The 21097-nt window shown below is 45.0% G+C and overlaps 1 protein-coding gene across 2 annotated transcripts; it reads right to left on the reverse strand.

Moving 5' to 3' along the window:
- Positions 1 to 10847: 10847 nt before the first annotated feature.
- On the reverse strand, positions 10848 to 19318 carry S1pr1 (sphingosine-1-phosphate receptor 1). Of its 2 annotated transcripts, XR_009379899.1 has the most exons (3): positions 18976 to 19318; positions 15803 to 17276; positions 10848 to 11240 (listed from the first exon to the last, which is right to left on the reverse strand). XR_009379899.1 is itself a non-coding variant. In XM_059266127.1 (2 exons), exon 2 carries the CDS (start codon positions 17112 to 17114, stop codon positions 15966 to 15968), a length of 1149 nt encoding a protein of 382 aa, XP_059122110.1. In that variant the 5' UTR covers positions 17115 to 17276; positions 18976 to 19318; the 3' UTR covers positions 14372 to 15965. The 2 variants fall into 2 exon arrangements, 1 of the variants encoding a protein (XP_059122110.1); XM_059266127.1 differs by lacking the exon at positions 10848 to 11240 and having other exon boundaries at positions 14372 to 17276.
- Between the last annotated feature and the right edge of the window lie 1779 nt (positions 19319 to 21097).

The following is a 21097-nucleotide window of genomic DNA, read 5'->3' on the forward strand; positions in this document are numbered from 1 at the left end:
GCTTATTCAGCTGCACCAATTTCTATTGATGGCAAAGTAGGATCCCTAAGGACCTTTCTGCTACTGTTCACACCACTTCATTCAGAAGGACCACGAGTTCAAGGTCATCCTTGGCTGTATTTTGAGTTTGAAACCAGGCTATTTTATATGAGACCCTATCTCAAAAATCGAAGCACGTAAACAAAATACAAAATAAACAAAAATCTGAATATAAGGCACCAAACCCCAGCTCCCTTTGACATACCTAGAAATATTGGATTTACATTTTTCACTGATCACAAAGGCCTGGCTTGCAGGGATAAGAGGTGGAGGTGTATAACAGATTTCTCCACTGGGCTAGGCATTTATTCTCAAATTCATTGCTCCCTGCATCATTCCAGTGAGTTCTCTGCCTGGTTCTAAGAGGTATTTGAAGGTAGCTGTGGTTCAGAATTGTTAGGTCCAAATGAAACTACAAATCAGTGGTTCTCAACCTTCCTAATGCTTCGACCCTTTAATACAGTTCCTCATGTTGTGGTGACCCCCAACCATAAATTCTTTTTGTTGCTACTTTATAACTGTAATTTTTACTGCTGTTATGAATCACGATGTCAATATCTGATATCGTAAATGTGCAGGATATCTGATATGCAACCCCTGTGAAAGGTTCATTTGACCTCCAGAGGGGTTGTGACCCCCAGGTTGAGAACCGCTGCTCCAAATCCTGTTATACTGGATAAATAAGCAGAGACAAGTTACATGGAAGCAGACTGAGGAACCTCCTGAAGGTTCTTCCACTGGTTGCAAGGGCCTGCAGGTTTATTCAGGAAGCTGATCTCACTGTCTGTTCTGCCCTTAGGGACGTTGGGACAAAACAACAGTGGCCTCACACTGTCTGGGAGGCCAGTGCATTACAGCAGGAATCAGGGCATGCCAGAGGCCGTGTTCAATTCCACCATTGCTTTTCAGTCCCTCCTGTGTCCTGTATGTTCTATAAATGCCCTTTGCTAGGGTGTGTTAATTAACCAAAAAAATCTCTGGAACCATTGTCACAGTCTAGGGGAATAGTTCAGCCTACTTAAAGCAGAAGTTAGACAGAGCCTGCCTAGAGTACATGTTTTCTACTTCGATTCTCTTCAGTGACAATATATTCAGTTCCATAAGAAATATAACCATAGAGATTCCTGCCTTAGCAAAGCTAATCAGAATAGATTCTTATTTTCCCTAAAGTTCGTAACTTGGCTCCTTTCAGAATTCCTGTTCTTTCTCCCTATCTCTGATTCCTGGTGGACATTGGTTGTCAGCCTGCATGCCAGGCCCCTGTATTGGGGACTTCTGTGGGAAAGAGCTTGTGTGCTCACACGTTTGTATTAGTTCATCACATTAAGAGGCTTAAGCTTTGTTTCTGCTTCTGAACCTTGGCAGGGCCTCTTCATTCTCTCACAAGCAAAACTCTGCCTTGGGCGGTCAGTGATGCCTACTGAGAGCCCTGGAATGTGAATGACCTTGATCTGAGAGATTATTCCAAGGGACGGCCACAAGTCCTCTGGACACCCTGCTGCCTCCAAAACATGGGAACCAGAGATGCACCCTCCATTTGTGCTTTACCAAAAAAGGAATTGGGAAAGGAGAAACCATGCTTTACCAAGTTTGTTTATTCTATCTAGGATGGTATTATAGCCTCTGTAATAAGGGTGAATGCCATGGATTTCCTCCAAATTCCAGAAGAATCCATACAGTCAGATATAAAGAATGTGAGTAGCTTAGAACACAGAGAAACTATAGTGACCCCTGATGTGGAAATTTCCTTTGTATGGCAAGTCGTCTTCTTCCTGTAGGTAGATTTGAATGAAAGCTGCATGGAAGGAAGGAACTTAAAACAAAAACAAAACATTATTTTGATTGACTTAGCTCCAAATATGAATTCCCCACCAGTGCATTCTTAATTGATAGTGAGACGCAAAGTCTAACGTAAACTTACTGTGGTAACAACACACACAGTTCAGTGAATCAGACTTCCACAAAGCACAAGGAACTCCAGCTGTGGTCCCAGGACTCAATCTCAACGAGACCAGAAGCAGTTGTGGTGGCCTGAAAACCACCCTCTCCAGGGAGCACATCACAATATTTGATCACATGGTGGCTTTTTGTTTTGCTTTGGGTTTTGAATTTTTGATAGAAAGCCTCATTCTGTAGACCAGGCTGGTTTGGAATACACTATAAAATTCAGCCTAATCTCTCACTGGTGGTGGTCCTCCTGCCTCAGCTTCCAGATTGACGAGAGAACAGGTTTGAACAACCACACCCAACTGTACAGCAGGAAGGTCAAATGAAAGCTATTTCTGCAGCTATTTTTTTCTTCTTCAGTATGTATTAAATTCCTCCATATTCCCTATAGGTTTATTGTGTTTGCTAGACAAAAATCATGTAGAAAGAATTGTTTCTGAGAAGGAAATTTGAGAACTGCAAAATCACAAAAGGTTTTTAAAAAGTCTGTCTACTCTCTCGCCCTCTCTTTACTCCGCTCTTTCTCCCTCTCTGCTTCTACCACATTATGAGGAAAGGAGATGATCCCTGAAAACTGATCTTATGCTGGGGCTCAGCAGTGAAGAGTGCTTGCTGCTGTCACAGAGAACCTGGAGACACTTCCTAAAGTCCACAGCAGACGGCTCACATCTGCAGATAACTCCAGCTCCAATGAGTCAAATGCCCTCTTTTCGCCTTCAAGGGCACCTACGTGCATGTACAAACACACACACATACCACAAATAAAAAATGTGTATTTTTAAAGTTACACTTGAAACCTTCAGAACTGTGACTGAAGACATTTTTGTTCATTGCATAGATAATTTTTAATTGATATGATATGGTGGCACATGGTTCAATAATCCCACCACAGAATCTGGAAGGCTGAGGTTGAATGATCATTAGTTCAAAGCCAGTTTGAGATACGTAAGGAAATGTGGTGATATAATGTGTACCCTAACAAAATTTACCTCAAGATCAGAGAACAGAACAAGCCACTAAGTTAAACACAGAGGCCAGGCAGTGGTGGCACATACACCTTTAATCCTAGCACTTGGGAGGCAGAGATCCGTCTGGATCTCTGTGAGTTCAAAGCCATCCTGGACTACATGAGGTTGACTCAGTCTAGGAGAGAAAACAGAGCCAGGCAGTGGTGGCACACACCTTTAATCCCAGTACTGGGTACCACAGATGCCTTTAATCCCAGGAAGTGGTAGCTGGGCAGAGACAGGTATATAAGGCGTGAGGAGACAGGAACGTCCCTTTCAGCCAGAGGCTTTTTGGTTAGAGCCCCTTTTCAGCTGAAGCCTTTCAGCTGAGGAGGCTTTTTCAGCCTGAGGAGTTGGTGAGGTAAGAGGTGGTGGCTGTAGCTTGTTCCTTTGTCTCTCTGATCTTTCAGCATTTACCCCAATATCTGGTCCGGGTTTGTTTTTTTTTTTTTTTAATTAAAAGACAGTTTAGAGTTCATACTACAAGGAAATTATGCCTCAAAAGAATAAAAAGAAAAATAAGTGAATTTAATGTCTCAAGGGGGGACAGGAAAATCCAGGGATCTCTGTCTATGTGTCTATATATCTACCTATGGCTATCCATCTACCCATATGTTTATTTATGATTTAGGTATGTATAGGTATGCATGTGGAGGTTGGAGGATCATGAGTTTGAGACCAGCCTCGACTACATAGCAAGAATCTGTCTTTTTTTTTTTTTTAAAGTCATTAACTATGTCAATGAGGAAGAGTTTCAACAGCAACAAAGCCCACTCATGACAGTCGTCACCAGCCATTTATCTGAAGCACATTTTTGGTTCTTTGTGTTTGTTTGTTTTGAAGCGCGGTCTCACTAGGTAGCCCTGCTTGTCTTGGAACTCACTGTAGACCAGGCTGGTCTCAAACCCACAGAGATCTGCCTGCCTCTGCCTCCCAGTGTTGAGATTAAAGGCGAACTCCATGATATCTAGCTACTAAGTGCCATTTTTAACTGACTCACAACCTGGATGGACTAAGACTATTCGGTCTTTCCAGAGGGAGTATTTCCTGTGGAGAGACTTTCAGTAAGCCAGTTCTCTGTGTCCCTTCAATATACAGACAGTGAGTACCTCCCTGGGCTAGGAAAAAAAAATCAGAAGGTGTCTTTTATTTTTATTTATCTGTTTTTAGTGTTCTCATCTAGGTGCTGCACCTGCAGAGGACTCAGATTCAGTTCTCAGCACCCGAGTGACAGCTCCCAACCATCCATAGCTCCAGTTCCAGGGGATCTGATGCCCTCTTCTGGCCTTCGCAGACACCATCACACACGTGGTGCACAGACATACATCCAAGCAAAATACTCTTTTTTAAGATGTATGTATGTATGTATGTATTTGTGGTGATACTTTATTTGTGCTGAAATGTAATATTTTATTTGTTAATAAATAAAGTTTGCCTGGAGATCAGAGGTCATAGCGAGTCATAAAACAGAAGTCAGGCGGTGGTAGCACACGCCCTTAATCCGATCACATGGCAAGCAAAGTCTCTGTGTGGTCAAGGACATGAGCCTTTAATCCCAGTACCAACCATAGAGACCTGGAGGTCTGTATAGACAGGCAGTGACGAGGAAGTCATGTGGCTGGGCTTAGAGCCAATGTGAAGGCAGAACAGGAAGGCAATAAAAGTGCAGGTTAGACAGGAAGAAGCTCTCTCTGGGCAAGCTACTGCATGGTGGTAAGCTAAGACTAGACATGGCTATTCGCTATTTCTCTGATCTCTTCGGCTATTACCCCTGTATTTGACTCTGTGTTTCTTATTTAATAAGACTGTTTAGAAATTTGTCTACATGTATTATTTATTTCTGTGGGGACTGCACGCACTCATGCCACAGCCAATGTGTGGAAATCAGAGGCTAGCCTACAGGACTGTTTTCTCTTCCTGCCATGTAGGGCCTGGGGCTCAAACTCAGTTGTGACTCTTGGCTACAAGCCCCCTTGTCACTGAGCCATCTTATAGGTCTTTTTTATTTTTGAGACAGACTATCACTCAGTTGTTCAAGCTCGCTTTGAATTTGCTCTGTGTGTGTTCATATGTGCTAGGCAGAGGCCAATGCAGGTGCCTTCTCCAGTTGCTTCTCACCTTCTCCTTTAAGACAGGATCTCTCACTGAACCTGGGGCTCAGTGATTCAACACTATCCTTCCTTCAACCCCCACAGCACTGGGGTCACAGGAAAGCGAAACTGTGTTCTGCTCCAAGAGAACCTGTCTTAAAAGATAAGGTAGAAAGCAATTGGAGAAGACACCTGCATTGACCTCCAGCCTTCATATGCCTAGGCACACAGACGTGTGAATGCATACATACATGGGCCCTGCACAGACTTATGCACAGCCCCCCTCTCTCACCAACTATAAAAGGTAATGACGTAAAAATATCCAGTTAACTGTTGCAAACTACTACTTACTTTTCAAAAATTTTGATTATTATTATCGGTGTGTGTGCAGGTGCACCTGTACCACAGAGTACACGTGGAAGTCAGAGGCAGGCTTTTGAGAATGCGTTCTCTCCTTCTTCCCCATCGAGGCAGAGTCTTTTGTTGCTGCTGTACGAGTTCCTCAGAAGAGTTGGCCCACCAACCCGAGGGCAATTCTCCTGCCTCTGTTTCCCGTCTTGAGTAGGTGTGCTGGGACAACGACGAACGCCACCGAGTCCAGGTTTTGAACTCGGGTTCCAGGTGTTGAACTTGGGGCACTGGGTTTGCATGGCCAGCACTTTCGCCCTCTAAACCATCCTGTTGAGCCTGTGACGACGTGTTTCTCAGGTTGAACAACCTAGGGAGACTTCTTTGATACCCTAGTTCACTTCCACATGAGAAAGGCATATGACAATCTGTGTTTTTCTCAAAGCTGCCTTGACTGGCATCTAAGACAAGGAAGAGAAACCAGGGGCTCTCTCTGCAGGTGGCCACACGCAGCTTGCTGAGGCAGAACAGCATGTGAGCTAACCAACCTCTATTTTTGGTACCACAGAAGCCGTGTGAGCGGAGTCTCCAGGCGTCTGATAGCTCATGTTTTTATAAGTGATTTCTCACAAATATTTTCTTATTTTAGAACATAACTTTACTGGCGATCTAAATTTGTTTTTATCTGAAGTGTCTAGACAGGAGCGAGAGAAACTCTGAAATTAGAAATAAATATTTTCTCATTTGTACAAAGCCGTGAAGACACTCCACCCCCAAGGAGATGGTTCACTTTGAGGGGCAGGGCTGGTCACAGAGGTGCAGACACCTGAGTGATTAGCATTCTTAAAAAAAAAATCATAAAAATAGCAAATGGGCCTGGGGTGCAGCTCAGTAGACAGAGCACTGGCTTAGCATTCAGGAAGCCTGGGGTTCAATGCCAGCCCCACATAAACCAGGTGTGGTGGTGCTCTCCTGCAAGGTCATCTGGTCATCTTCAGCTGTATAGCAAGTTGTAAACTGGCCTGGGACACACAAGACTCTGTTTCAAAATGAAGAAATAAAGAGATAAAAGCAGCAAATGGAGTCAGGCATAGTGATGCATCTTGTAATCCCAGCTCTTAGGAGCAGCAGAGGCAGAAGCCTTTCAATCCTTCAATACACAGTAGGACCCTACCTACAAACACCAAGTCTAACAGGTGTAACTCGGTCAGCTCACATTCATTCCAGTTAGAGCACGGAACTGGGGCTCACAGCTCCTGGGGTGCTGGTGGAGTTGAGCAGGAAGCATACAAGAGACCTACTGAGGCACATCTCTGAAATTCTTCGATGACTTTCCATTCCATGAGTCACGTCATCATAATTCTGATCACTAAAAGCACATGCCACGCTTCCTCTCCTGAAAAGCTGTGCATTTTAGTGGCTGATGAGATGGCTCCGTGGTTAAGAGCTTCTTGTTCTTCCAAAGGATGTGAGTTCCATTCCTCGCACCCATGTCAGGCGGCTCACAGCCACCTGTAACTCCAGCTTTAGAGGATACAACGTCCTCTTCTGCTCTTCTGGCCCGAGCGTACATGCACACAGACACAAGACCACACACACACACACACACACACACACACACACACACACGAATGAAATAAATCTTTTTTAAAAGTTACACTTTTATCTCCTATATTTTATATCCAAGTTGGATAAGGATCCCACCTGAGCCGCTCAAATGACTTAATTGGACCTGATTTGCCCATTACAACCTGCATGGTTCTAGTTCACAGCAGCAGCAGCAGCAGCACAGGAAGAAAAGCGCACACTCAGGTGAGGCAGAAACTGGCAACCATGTAAAACACTTTGATCTAACAGAAACCAGATGCTTTTCATCACACAGACCACGAACAACCCGAAAAATCTCCATACTGATTTTTACAACCGTGTCCGGTAACTCCCTCTTCCAGATGACGTAATTCCAGCTCATGTAAAGTGATTGAGACACGTCAAATCGAGTCGGGGATGGAAGCTGTCAGCATCACGCACACTTTGTTTACTAGTGCATGCACGTGCATTGTGTGTGTCTGTGGGCACTCGGGCCGTAACACACGTGGAGCTTGGAGAACAACGCTGTACTGGAGTCAGTGGAGAGAACTTCCCACTTTTACATAGGAGCCTGGGGTCCAACCCAGGCTCACCCGGCAAGAACCTTTACCTGCTGAGCCATATAGCCAGCATTCCGTTTGGTTTTTAAAGACAGGTTCTTCCTCAGTAGTCCATACCGGCCTGGAGAATTCATTATGCAGCCCAGGCTTCTTTCTGCTATGGTTTCCTGAGTGCTGGGATTACAGCATAAGTCACCATGCCTGACCTAATCACACTGTCTAAGTGAAATACTGCAGAACTAAAAATACTGGAGAAAGTATAGGACAGTGAATAGATTCCTGAAAGAAAAAAAAAAAGAAGTGTTTCTTGCCATGTCATCATCCCTTACTCAAAGGGAAGAGGCCACAGAAGCACTAGAACAGAAACAATAGATATTGCACATTCTAGAAAGCCAAGGTCCCTGCCAATCATTTTTTCCCATATCACAACACACCACCAGGCCAGGCATTCCTGCTGAATGAGTGGGAGAGTGGACAGTAGAGCTGGAGGAGGTGGGGGCAGGAAGGTCAGCCACACCATGGCTTTGATTCCCCTACAGGAAGCAGATAAGCAAGCAGCTTACTGCCTTCTCCATCCCCTTGTAGATCCCGGCAGCATTTCCCCTTCTTTCCTGTTTCTGGTCCTGATTAAGATCTAATCAGCCTGTCCCAGGACTTGTGGAACACCTGAAACATGTCACTTCTGTTCCACTACACCTAGAGCTGGCTGAGGACAGGCAGACAACATTCCTGGGGTCTGTGTAGACTTCTCTACCCTTAAAATCTCTGCCCCATACTTCTACCCATGTAGAGCTTACACTCGGGGAGCTGCTCTTATCTGACTGAACGCTTTTTATAGGTTTGCTCGTGTGGCCATGGTTTGGGATACTTCTGTACGTGTTTCCAATGCTAATGTACTTCAGCATCCTTACCAGTCTATAAATTGTGTTCTTCTTAAGATTGTTTATAGCCCTTTATAAAGTCGTAAGAGTGGAATCTGAACATCAATGCATTTTTTTTTATTGTGAAACTTTCATTGTACCCCTAGACTCTTCCAACCCACACACAGATTCTCCAGGGATTACGCACAGTGAGGCTAAGCCAATTTCTCATCCTATGGAAGTAAGAGAGCGCCATCGGGTCATGATTATTTAGTATTTTAATGGTTTGTTCCTGGGGCATGAGATAAATACAAAGAGATCACATGCTCTTCTATGGACTATTCTGGGACGTTTGCCACATTCTCTTGAACTCCATGGAATCTTTCCAGAATTCTAAGAGGAGACCCTGTACTGAGCTTGTGCTTAGAAACAGAAGCCAGCCATCTTGGATTTTTAAAACTTTTATTTGTCTTTAGAATATGGTTGGATAATTTTAGGCAGGTATATACATCCAAATAACCAATGCTCCTTAAGGAAAAAGATACAATATAGAGCATTCTTAACAACCTAGAAATCCTTCCTCTTCCCTTTCTTGGGTCCCTGCTCATGCTCTTTTTGATCTCTATACATTGGTTTTCCTTTCCTTCTTAAAAAAAGGTATCTTTTTATTGTCTTTAATTATATGAGTGCATATGAGGGTAAGTCTGGCAGAGGCAGAGAAGTGTTGGATCCCCCTGAAACTGAAATTATAGAGGGTTGTGGACCACCTGACATGGGTACTGAGAACCGAATTCAGATCCTTGGCAAGAATGGTGAGCAGCACCCTTCCCCACGGACTAATCTCTCTAGCCCCAGTCTTGCATTTTTCTGGACTTCACCTCAGGGGCTTACGCAGCAGGAGACTGTTTTTGTTTTGTTTTGTTTTTTTGTTCAGCATAATGGTTTTGAGATTCATACAGATTGTTAAAAGAATTAGTAGTGGGGTTGAAGAGATGGCTCAGAGGTTCAGAGCACTGACTGCTCTTCCAGAGGTTCTGAGTTCAATTCCCAGCAACCACATGATGGCTCACAACCATCTATAATGAGATCCAGTGCCCTCTTCTGGCCTGCAGGCATACATGCAGGCAGAACATTGTATACATATAAATAAATCTTAAAACAAAAAACAGAAAGAATTAGTAGTAACTGAGTAGTATTCTGTGTGGGCTGGGTATCACCAACAAGGAAGGTGCATGCTGGGAGTGTGGGGAAGCTTCAACAGGACACAATCCAGTCATTCCTAAACCCTCAGATCCACAACTCACTTTGGGCTGTTGCTTATGCCTATACACAGAGCTAAGTTTGAGTGTTAATCTTTGAGATCTCAAAGGAATGAAAGAAGAGAACGTGGGGAAAATAGGAACCATGGGAATCCAAAGGCCAGAAGCAAGCACAGGGATCAAGGCTAAGGTGCATTGAGACGGATTTCCCTCAGGGACCAGCCTGGCTCTTGGTTCTAGCTTTCATCAAGGATTGTGAAAAAGACAAGACTGAACTGACTGAACAAATTCTTTTTCTAATACCATCTCACTCTTGTCTTCCCAGCTCTTTTGACTTGCTTTCTTTCCCCTCTTTTGGATTTTGCTTTAGTGTCTTTTTAAAAGCATTTTTCTTTTTTAAAAATTTTGGACATATATTTATTGTACACTGAGCATATTCCCTGACTACCCCTCCCTCCAGAAAAAAAAAAAAACCTTTTTTGAGATAAGATCATTCATAACCTTCCTACTTTAGCTGCTCTGAACATGTACCTCCATGCCCAGGAAAAACTCTCTTGTGTGTGTACATAGACACTCTGAAAGTTTTTACCTGCACCTGTCTTGTTTCCTGGAATGTTCTGAAAGATGAGTCTAGATTCAGTTAGCACAGAATTAAAAGCAAAGGTGTGTGTAGATGGCTCAGCTGAGTCCTTTTCCTTGTATGATGTGAAGCACATCAGAGAGGTACAAAGGAAGCGTGGGGGAAATGATGCAATTTGTTATGATTTCTCATCTTCAGGAACTTACTGTGCTGTGCAGGGTAACCCTCACCTGTCACCCAGTACTCAGGAAGCTGAGGCAGGGGGACTACAGTAAATTCAAGGACAGCCTGGACTGCAGAATGAGACCCTATCTCAAAAGACTCATTTACATACCTGTCTCCCCACCCCTACCCCCCTCACACATACCTACACACACACACACACACACACACACACACACACACACACACGCACACAAAGAGCCCTCCGCCAACCCTACTTACAGTGTTCACAGGGAAAGGATATTTCCAGTCTGTAAAGCTTTCTTTTGTTTTGGGTTCATTATAATTCCTCCTTCAATATGTTTAGAAACTATTCAGGGAAAAATGCAAACAAATCAACTCTAAAAATAAATGAGATCAAATTTAGTTTGATAAAATTAGTTAGGTGCCCTTGGAAAAACACCACAGATGAGAAGAATGGAATGAGTCATCTAAAAAACAAAAAAGAATACAGTTCAGTTGGTAGAGTGTCTGGTACGGTGTCTGAGTCTGTCTAGCACGCAGGAAGTCCTGTGTTCTGCATCTCAGCACTGCATTCACTGGGTGTGGTAGCACTCACCGGTAATCTTGGAACTTGATCAGTCAAGGCAAAGTCATAAGTTCATGCCCGTCTTCAAGTAATTTGAGGCCATCCTGGACTATATTGTACCCTGCCTCAAAAACAAAATTTTAGAGCCAGGCGTGATGGTGCATGCCTCAGATTCAGAATAAGTTTGTTGCCAGCTTGGGCTATACAAGTTCCTGTCTCAAAAAAATAAAATAAATTAGTTAGTTATATAAAAAGAATAACACCATTACATAGAAACTACAATAACTCACTGCAAATACTTACCATATATATTAGAATAGTTTTTAGTTAGAGATTAGTTTTTGAACCAGTGACTTTTTGTTAGTGTTTTCTTAATGGGAATGGGAACTCCCAGCAATCCTCCTGTCTAAGCCTCCTGAGTACTAGGGTTATAGATATGCCCTAGCTGCTGAGCCAGTGACTGTTAAGAAACTCTTTAGCGATTCTGTACATAGAATGCTTTAAAAGGGACCGCTCTAGCACCATGGCCTGCTTTCCCATGAAGCATGGGACTGCGACCACTGAGAGTTACTGGATTCCCCAGTCCTCACTGTGTAGCATTTCCCAGAAGCACCCATCACTCGTCTGAAGTCTTCCTTTCTGAGTAGCAGCTCCAAACAGATGCTTAGAAGTGAGCCATCTCAGTGACAGAGCATGGGGACAAAGGGGTCCAAAGTCTAAAAGAAGCGCTGTCTGGGAAGTACCGAAAAGATGTGTGCTGCAGTGTCCAGAGAAGAAACCAGCACAATTTCAAAAGGACTAAATGATGCTCTTTATAAGCAGACTTTTTACACTGGGGGAAGACGGGGATTCTGGACATTACAGACAACGTGTCAATATTACTCCACAGAGTCGAGTATGTATTGAGCACAGACACATAAATTTAAACCTTGCACTTATATTCTAAATTCCTAATAGTATCACAGTATTTGGTAGCAGCAGTTTTAGTTTTCTAAGATGGAGTCTCATATAGCCCAGTTTGGCCTCTGATTTGTCACTTGGCCAAAGCTGGTCTGGAATTCTTTTTCCTCCTGCCTCAGCCTCTCACTTACTGAAATTGTAAGCATGAACCACCACTTCCTGCTCCAATTCTTACCATTAAAGGGCTTCCAAAACCAAACTCAAGCCCCTGTGTCTGTGTGGCAAGTCTTTACCTCCTACGCCATCTCAACAGCCCTGGATAATGCTCTGTGATGTGAAGAATGTTGAACGTTGAGGATCAAATACTATGCAATGTCATTTTGTAGCTTTCTTGATATTTAGAACTAATTGAATTTTTACACAAAAACCTTAAGTAGTTCCACAGGCCTCTCACGTCTCTTGAACAAGACTACATTTTTTTTTAAAGACATGGTCTCACATATCCTAGGATGGCTCCAAACTCAATATTTAACTGAACACCTTCCTACTTCTCCTTCCTGGGATTGCTGCCACACCCACATGAGGTTTATGTGTTACTGGGGATGGACCCCACAGCCTTTTGTATGCTAGACAAGCTCTCTACCAACAGAGCTACACCCCCAGCTATGTATGCATATATTTTAATATATATATGTATGTATGTGTGTATATACATATATGTATATGTATATATATGTAGTCAATCATGAAGGGATTTTCTCATCTCACTCCTTAGAGTACACTCAATTAAAATCGGATATACATGGTAGAACACAAACCCAGATTCCTTCCTCTCTGCCTTTGCATCTTGACTAGAACTGGGACTTCCACACATCTACAACTGCCCAGCTTTCTCCAAATGAGATTCACTGCCTGGTGGCGCTGGAAGAAAGCACGTCCACAGGATGCTGTGCTCAGAGGTGGGCAAGAATATTGACCTGTCATCAAGGAGCTCCCATCTGTTCTGATATCGTGAGTCATCCTGTGCTTGGAGATAAGACCAAAAGCACAGTTTTATCATCCACCAAAACAAAATGGACACACTTTTCCATTATGCCTGAGCCTGTAACGAAAGCTCGAGGAAGTGAGTGGAACATGAAGTCACCCCTTCCGCCTCGGCAGACAGATGGGTAGAGACATTCTCATTTGTTCCCAGCCCTTTGTCTTCTGAGCACTTTTGGCATTTCCTTCAGGAAGCTGGAGGTTACGACCTAAGGTTTCCTTAGTGAACACATTCTGTTTCCCACAGTTAACCTCACCCAGAAATGACATCTACTCTAGTAGGTGAGGTTTATCTTCATGTCCCAACTGTGTCCTGTCCTGTGCATGTTCAATGACACTAGAGAACACAAATTCTGAAAAGTAACCATAGGCTGGAAAGCCAAACACGCCAACGTACTCCCATTTCATCTGCAGTAAAGATGACAGGAACTCCAAGAGTTGACTGTTGTAATCATTTTGTGTTGTATGCTTTCATTTCCCAGATGCCTTCATTTTAGTAGAAATATTTACATGGCCAGGAATACTGAGAAAATTTTAAAAGGGGTGTGTGTGTGTGTGTGTGTGTGTGTGTGTGTGTGTGGTGGTGGTGGTGGTGGTGAGGTGATCACCCACTTTGTATTCTATTTGTTTTAATTTATACTGCGTAGTCCCATATTGTTCTCATAAGAACCAAGATGGTGTCCTAGAAAGCGGGATGACTTGGAGGTTGGATATGTAGCTCAGCTGGTAGAGTGCTTGCCTAGCATGTGTGAGGACCTGGGTTCAATCCCCAGCCCACCATGAACCTGGGCCCAGCACTGAGGAAGAGGCAGAAGCGGGGGAATTAAAGTTGACATTCATCTTCAGAGTGAGCATGAGGCAAGTCTGGAATCCGCTAGACCTTGACTTAAAAACAGACAAACCAAAAAAGGACAAGGCACTGAGTAACTTAGTATTACCTCCTCTTAACCAGGCTTTCTCCTCACCAGCAGAGTGCTAAAAGACTCAGAAAGTTGTATGCTTTTGTAGTTGTGTTTGAACTGATTATCTAAATCATAATTTAAAATAGATTTAAGAATTCATTGTTGTATTTTAAAGTGGAATTATCACACTTAATTTTGTTTCACCCTGATGCACTTTGAAATCCAAATGGTTACGTTTATTTGCTGTGGTCTTTAGAAGGTTGATGGTTTTTCTCTTATTCTCTACATATCATGCCTTTAATGCTAGTTTATTGAAGTTTCTCTTCCTGAAAAAGCTAGAGTGGTTTCTAAACAAACCACATTTTTTCCATACCCCAGCTTATCAAGGTAAAAGCTTTTAAAGAGTACCACAAATTTGCTCTTAACTCTAATTCCAAAGAGCCACATAATCAACAGATATCTCAGTGAATGATTTTTAAAAAGTTCTCTTCACAAAAGGATCTTTAAAAAAATCAGTTTATTAATGTTTAAAAGTTGATAAAGCTATGTGCAAAATGATCCACAAAAGTCAGGAACCTATTAAATACTATTTTTTAAAAGACATTTCTTGGTTTAATTGCACTGAAAAACCATACTAAAGAAACAGTAATATATTTTTATTCTCTGTAACATTTACACCCCCATCACTAGCTAATGACAGTTGAAATGAAGAATTCCTGATGTTCCCTGTCAGTTAAAGTAATGCTTTTTCGGGTACAAGAGGGTAGCACTTTCCTAAGAACTGCACATTCAATGATGTTAACACAGGTTAGGAAAAAACTCATTAAGATGACCTCAAAGGAACAAATACATTCAAAAATCATAAACTGTATTTTAAACAAGCTATAACCATCCTCCGGTTGTTTGAAATGGATCACACAACAGTCTGAAATAATCAATAAAAGTGCCAGAAACATTGTATTTGTTAGAGAAAGAAATCAATAAATGACTCTTGGTTTACAAAAGTTAACACCACTCATCACTGCATTCTGCTGTTTTCCCCCTGGTTCATCTGAGATCCTGGTTGCTATAATTCAAATAAAGTAGACTTCGTTATTCCCATCACAAACACATGTCCATTGTGGTTGTAATGGGAATAAGGAATGCACACAGACTAAAGGACACATTTAAGATCATGACTGATATAATTCAAATAAAGTAGACTTCGTTATTCCCATTACAAACACATGCCCATCATGGTTGTAATGGGAATAAGGAATGCACACAGACTAAAGGACACATTTAAGACCATGACTGATATAATTCAAATAAAGTGGACTTCGTTATTCCCATTGCAAACACATGCCCATCATGGTTGTAATGGGAATAAGGAATGAGCGAGGACCAAGGAACACACTTTCATCTTAAAGAAGGCCTACCAAATCCTTCACAACTTGACCGAACTTACATGGCAACTTTGGCCTCAGCAAATAGCCTTTCCTATCAACAGCCTGCCATTTTCAGACAATCAAGAAACAGACTCCTGCACAACCCCGTTCTGATGAACAGAAGCCAAACAGTTAGACAGACAGTTAAGATATAAAGTAAAAGACTATGGAGAAGGGGGAGGAAGGGGAGAGAGGGGGAGAAGGGGAGAGAGGGGGAGGGGGGAGAGGGAGAGTGGGACATGCACACCACCCTACCAAGCTACAGGGCACATACTCACTTGGCCTTTACAGTGAAAGATCACAGCTCAAAACTCCAGGGACACTTTCTCATGGGACCTTAGTCTTTGAGAAGGGGTCGGATGAGCCCTTCAGGAGCTTGACAATGCTAGACCTTTGGCTCAGTGCAAAATCAAAGCTCCAGGGTATGGGGGAGGGCAGGAAACCCACTGCAGGCCAGACCTTATCTCCACCCTTTCCAGTGCATTGTTCACAAGAACTACCTACCTACATCATGGCATCACCAGGCTGCACATTCTCCCTTCCCTCCCTCTCTCAGGCTCCCAGTAGTTCCTTCCCGGCAGCAATGGAGAATAAGAGATATTTTTTAAATTCTGGGGTAGTGGGTGACTGAGTCAGAGTGCTTCCCCAGTATCAACAGCTTCTGGTTCTAAGAGGAAGAGTTGACGTTTCCAGAAGACATAATGGTTTCTGGGTTGTCCCCATCGTCTTTCTGGGGGTGGGAGGAGTTGTCTGATTTGCTGCGGCTAAATTCCATGCCTGGGATGATGGGCCGCTTGAATTTGCCAGTGGAGTCTCCGTTGGGGCATTTGCAACAGGATATGATCCGGATGAAGGCCCTGCGCATCTCCTTGTTGGTCAGAGTGTAAATGATGGGGTTGGTACCTGAGTTCAGCACAGCCAGAACCAGGAAGTACTCTGCTTTGTACAGGATGCTGCAGGTCTTCGCCTTGCAGCCCACGTCCAACAACAGGAGGATGAAGAGAGGGGCCCAGCAGGCAATGAAGACACTCAGGACAATGATCACGGTCTTCAGTAAGGCCAGCGACTTCTCGGAACTGCGGCTGGCCTTGGAAATGTTCTTCCGGAAGGTCAGGCGGCGGCTGCGAGTCCTGACCAAGGAGTAGATCCTGCAGTAGAGGATGACGATGGAGAGCAGGAGCAGAGTGAAGACGGTGGTGCAGAAGAGAATATAGTGCTTGTGGTAGAGCGGGAGCACGGTGGAGCAGCTGGACAGCGAGCTGATGCAGTTCCAACCCATGATGGGCAGGCCACCCAGGATAAGCGAGATGACCCAGCAGGCGCTGATCAGCAGAAAAGAGCGCGAACTGTTGCTCCCGTTGTGTAGTTTCATCTTCAGCATGGTGATGTAGCGCTCGATGGCAATGGCAAGGAGGCTGAACACCGAGGCAGACAGCGCCACAAACATACTCCCTTCCCGCAGAAACCACTGCGCGGGGGTGAGCTTGTAGGTGGTGGCCCCAGACAACAACAGGTTAGCTGTGTAAGCCACTCCTGCTAACAGGTCCGAGAGGGCCAGGTTGCCGATGAAATAGTACATGGGCCGATGGAACTTCTTGGTTTTCCAAATAGTTAGCAAGACAAATATATTCTCTAGGATGATGAAGCAGCAGATGAGAATGAAGACCACTGAAGTCAGCTTAATGCCATGGTCCTTCTCCACCCCGATGTTCAGCTTGCCTGTGTAGTTATAATGCCGGACTATGATATCATAGTTGCCATAGTCGGAGACTGAGCTGCGGAGGGCCTTCACCACCGGGACGCTGGTGGACACCATAGCCGCAATGTGTCGCCAGGAGCCTGGGGTGGTACTTCTCCAGACGAACGCTAGAGGGCGAGGTTGAGCGGTCCTTCAGTTACCGCAGGGTCGGGTCAGTGAGCAATCCAACGCTTTTTGTGTAGCTTTGCCTTGGCTGGAGAGGGCCTCCGAAACAGCAGCCTTAAACAAGTTACAAAGAAAAGAGAATCAGGGAAGAGGCCCAGCACACTAGCATAATTCATTCTGGCCAAGGCGCTGCTCCAGTTTCTTGTTGATTTGTTTTAAGGAAACTTGGCCAGAGCATAGGCAGGACTTTTTTTTTTTTTTTTTAACTCAAATTATCATTTCTAGTAACAAAACAAAAATAAACACACTCGAGAGAGATGAATTTAGGAACAGAGTGGGGAAATATTATCCAGAATGAACACTCTGACAAGAGGGTAACCTTCCCTCAGGTCACTGAGTCCACCAAAATGGGAACGGGAAACAGCTCCCTATTCTAGCGTTCAACCCCTCACCATTTCCCCCGGTATTGCCACCTCCAGCTTCCAACCCTGAGATTCCTTTGAGGGGTCACCAGCTCAGCGGCTTGCTCACCACCAGCCCAAGGGCCTCTTCTCACACCAACTGCCAATTCTGAGTGCCGCGCAGACATGCACACCCCTGCCCCCTTCACACACACACACACACACACACACACACACACACTTCTCATAGAGATCAGCCCACCTCCTAATTACCATGCAAGAAAGTAGATTTTCAGGAGGATCATTTGACACCCTAAGTCGTTTTCTGGGCCCTATTAATAACTCCCTAGGAGCAGGTGTGCTAAGGGTTGGGTCAGAGGGCGCAGCGAGGTGTGGGCCTCCAGACCCTGCAGTAAACAGGAAAGCTTGGCGCCTCCGAGAAGCAACTGCCTAGTCCTTCTTCTTCTTCTTCTTCTTCTTCTTCTTCTTCTTCTTCTTCTTCTTCTTCTTCTTCTTCTTCTTCTTTTCTATTTTTTTTTTGCTTTACTCCTCCGCCCCACCCCACCCCCCACACAAGTAAACTTATTAAGGTAAAAGGTATTTATTCATCCAGAAGCCCTCCTATGAGATTGCAGCAAATCGCAGTTTCTACATGAACTGATTGCCTGTTTTGACTTTAGTCAACACAGGCATGCACAGAGAAGTCACACTGCCTTGGGATAACCGAGCATGCCACTTTCTTTTAGCTTCAGGCACATTACTTTCCAGAAACACATACTGCTAAATTCTCAGGGCCCGTTTTAGTTACCGTTATTAATCCCCGCCCTTGCCCCACACCCCCAACATTGCCTCCTCTCCCATTAACTAGTAACCTCTAGAGGAAGGACACACACCACTAATTAAGTACTTTAAACACTACCTAGTAATGGATCAACGTGATAATAATGAAATAAAAACAAAACAAACAAAAACCTAGAACCATTGAAGTCATTTCTATGACAGAAAAGTTCACGAAACCCCGCATTTCCCCACCCTAATCGTACAATCCATTCTCAAGCAGTGGAAGTCACTGCCGTGATGCCTGATAATTTTGTCTATAGGATTTCCAAAAATAAGCTTCGCCCTTTTACTCCGTTCTAATGAATAGCAGCTTCTCCGCGCTCCCCCACCCCTCCATCCCCACCCCCAGTCGTTTCTACAATTTTGGGATTAATCCTTTTCTGAACTTCACTAACTCCGTGCCCCCAAGGAGAAGCCAATCAAGATGGGCTCCATAGTAACCTGGTAATGCACTTTTTTTTTTTTTTTTAAACAAAGTTTTTGTTTGTTTCGTTCGATTTTAAAGCTTAGTTCTTGGGCACCTGGGCGCCCCGCAGCCGGCGCTGGAGCCTGAGAGGCTCGCAACCCCCTACCTCGCTCAAGCCGGACGAAGCTGCGTCCGCGGGGCTCTGGGTCTACACCGCGCGATCCGCATCTTGCTGCTGTCCTCGAATGACGGCGGCGACCAGCTCACTCGCAAAGTTCCCTGCGCTGGGGTCCCCTCCCTCCGCGGCCGTGCACTCCAATGGCCAGCCCTGCCCGCGGCTGCCCGCGCCACTCGGCAAAGCGAAGGCTCTGAGCGCCCCGCCGAGGCTGGGTGGCTCTTCTAGGAAGGGACTGGGAGGGGTTAACGCCTTGAACTCCTCCGCCCTCTGCCAGCGGCAGGGGGCCCCTCCGGGTCCACGCTGCTGCTGCTGCTGAGAAGCAGCCTCTAAGAAAGATCTGGGCCAGAGTGACTCAAATCAAACCAAATGAATAGGAGCCCCTCCGCCCCAACCAGCAGAGAGAGGGGAAAGAAAAAGGGGCGGAGCCTGGCAGCCCCTAAATTCTAACTCACAAATCACGTCTCTCTCGCCTTCTATCCGAGGTCCCCAGCGCTGGAGGGGACTCAGAAACTAGAGATGGGGATCCCTTGAAAAACTTTTCTTCGTAAAATCTTAGAGAGCAGAGGACAGCCTGCGTCTCGTGGAGGACCTTCCTGGTCCCGGATCCCAACAGCCCTGAGGATCCGAGTGGCCCGGTGCCCTAGGGCCACTTCCACGCGGTCAGGGGAAACTCCAGCCTCAGCCGAGAGTGTCGCCGCTGCGCCGCAGGGAGGAGATCCTGGGAAGGGACAGCCAGAGAGGCCCCAGGCCAGCAGCCCGAAGGCACTGAAATGCTTCTGTCCTCCTCCTCCTCCCCCCTCCACTGGGATCCTAGCGAAGCCTCGAAACTTGTGGTCTGGTGGGCAGAAAGTGGCTTTCCCCGGGCGCGCGGTGAAGTGGGCCAGCGCCGGGCTTGGCGATGCGTGGGGGTTCCCCTGGCTCAGCTGAGCGCAAAGCCAGGCGGTGTGCCCCAGATTCTGGGAAGCGCTGGGGCCTTTGAGGAGGTGGGCTGCTGCTAACTCCGACCTCAGAGATTTAAACAGTCCGGCAGCTCAGGAATTTCCACAGGGGAAAGGGTTGTCTGGCTTTTCACAGGCCAGCACCTCCCTCTGCCCGGCTAAAGCTGGGATCCCTTCCCTCCTTTTCTATTTGAGACAACTAAGAGACCCCCAAATCAAAAGAGTCGCACTTCGCCCACATTTTCTCTTAGTAGATAACACTTAAGAGATTGAGGCTGAAGAGGCCTTGGTTAGGTTTGTTTGAGTAGTAGACTCAGGGCCTTTATGTCTTGCCCTACTGTTAAAAAGAGGTTCCACCCAAGTCCCCTGGTCGCCCTGCCTTCCCACCCTAAGCAGATGTGAATGCAAAACTTCCTCCGCCGTGCAGTTTCAATTGACAGACACACCCTGTACCTGAATGACTCAAAAAAGGCTGAATGAATAAACAAGAGACCCCTACCTTCTGTGTTTTTATGAGCTTGCAAAAAAAAAAAAAAATCTGTCTAGGAGCTCTCATCAACAGCCTTGTGCCGTGCATACCCACAAACTACAGAACTTGCAAAACAATATGGAAACCAAAATAACAGCTGTCCAGTCTCCTCCGGAAAAGAATGAGTTTGAGACTTGTTTCATTTGAAAGAGGAGAGGACGGTTCAAGTCTTATCACAGCACAGCAGAGGCAAGGAGTGGGTTTCCCACTGATTTATGCGGTCTTTAAGGGGAAACTGCCCAGCATCAAGCTGTGATGGACACTGTGCAGCAAGGGAGCACCGGGGACCATTCTATCCAAGGTGGAAGTCCTCAGCCTGAGAGACCTGTAGATTGTCCAGTTAGCATGCAGCAGAGCTGGGTCCCCAGATCTAAGGTGTCTTGCCTGCTGGCTCAGACACTGTCAGTCACTTTAAAAATTCCAGTTACTTTTCCTGAACAGAGCAGACTCCCACACTTAGACTTTCCAACTTGGTACTTCTGATTGTATTTGTCTTTAAGTGTGCATAAAACAATTACTAATGTATACAGTGTGCAGGGGGGAGGTGGTGTTTCAATAAGTAACCCATGCTGCCTCCGATCTCAAGTGTGGCCTGTCACACTTAGCTACATATCCCTATCATTAAACTGCATACAAGCGGTCA

The sequence above is a fragment of the Peromyscus eremicus genome, chromosome 6, assembly GCF_949786415.1.
Source record: "Peromyscus eremicus chromosome 6, PerEre_H2_v1, whole genome shotgun sequence".
NCBI lineage: Eukaryota > Metazoa > Chordata > Mammalia > Rodentia > Cricetidae > Peromyscus > Peromyscus eremicus.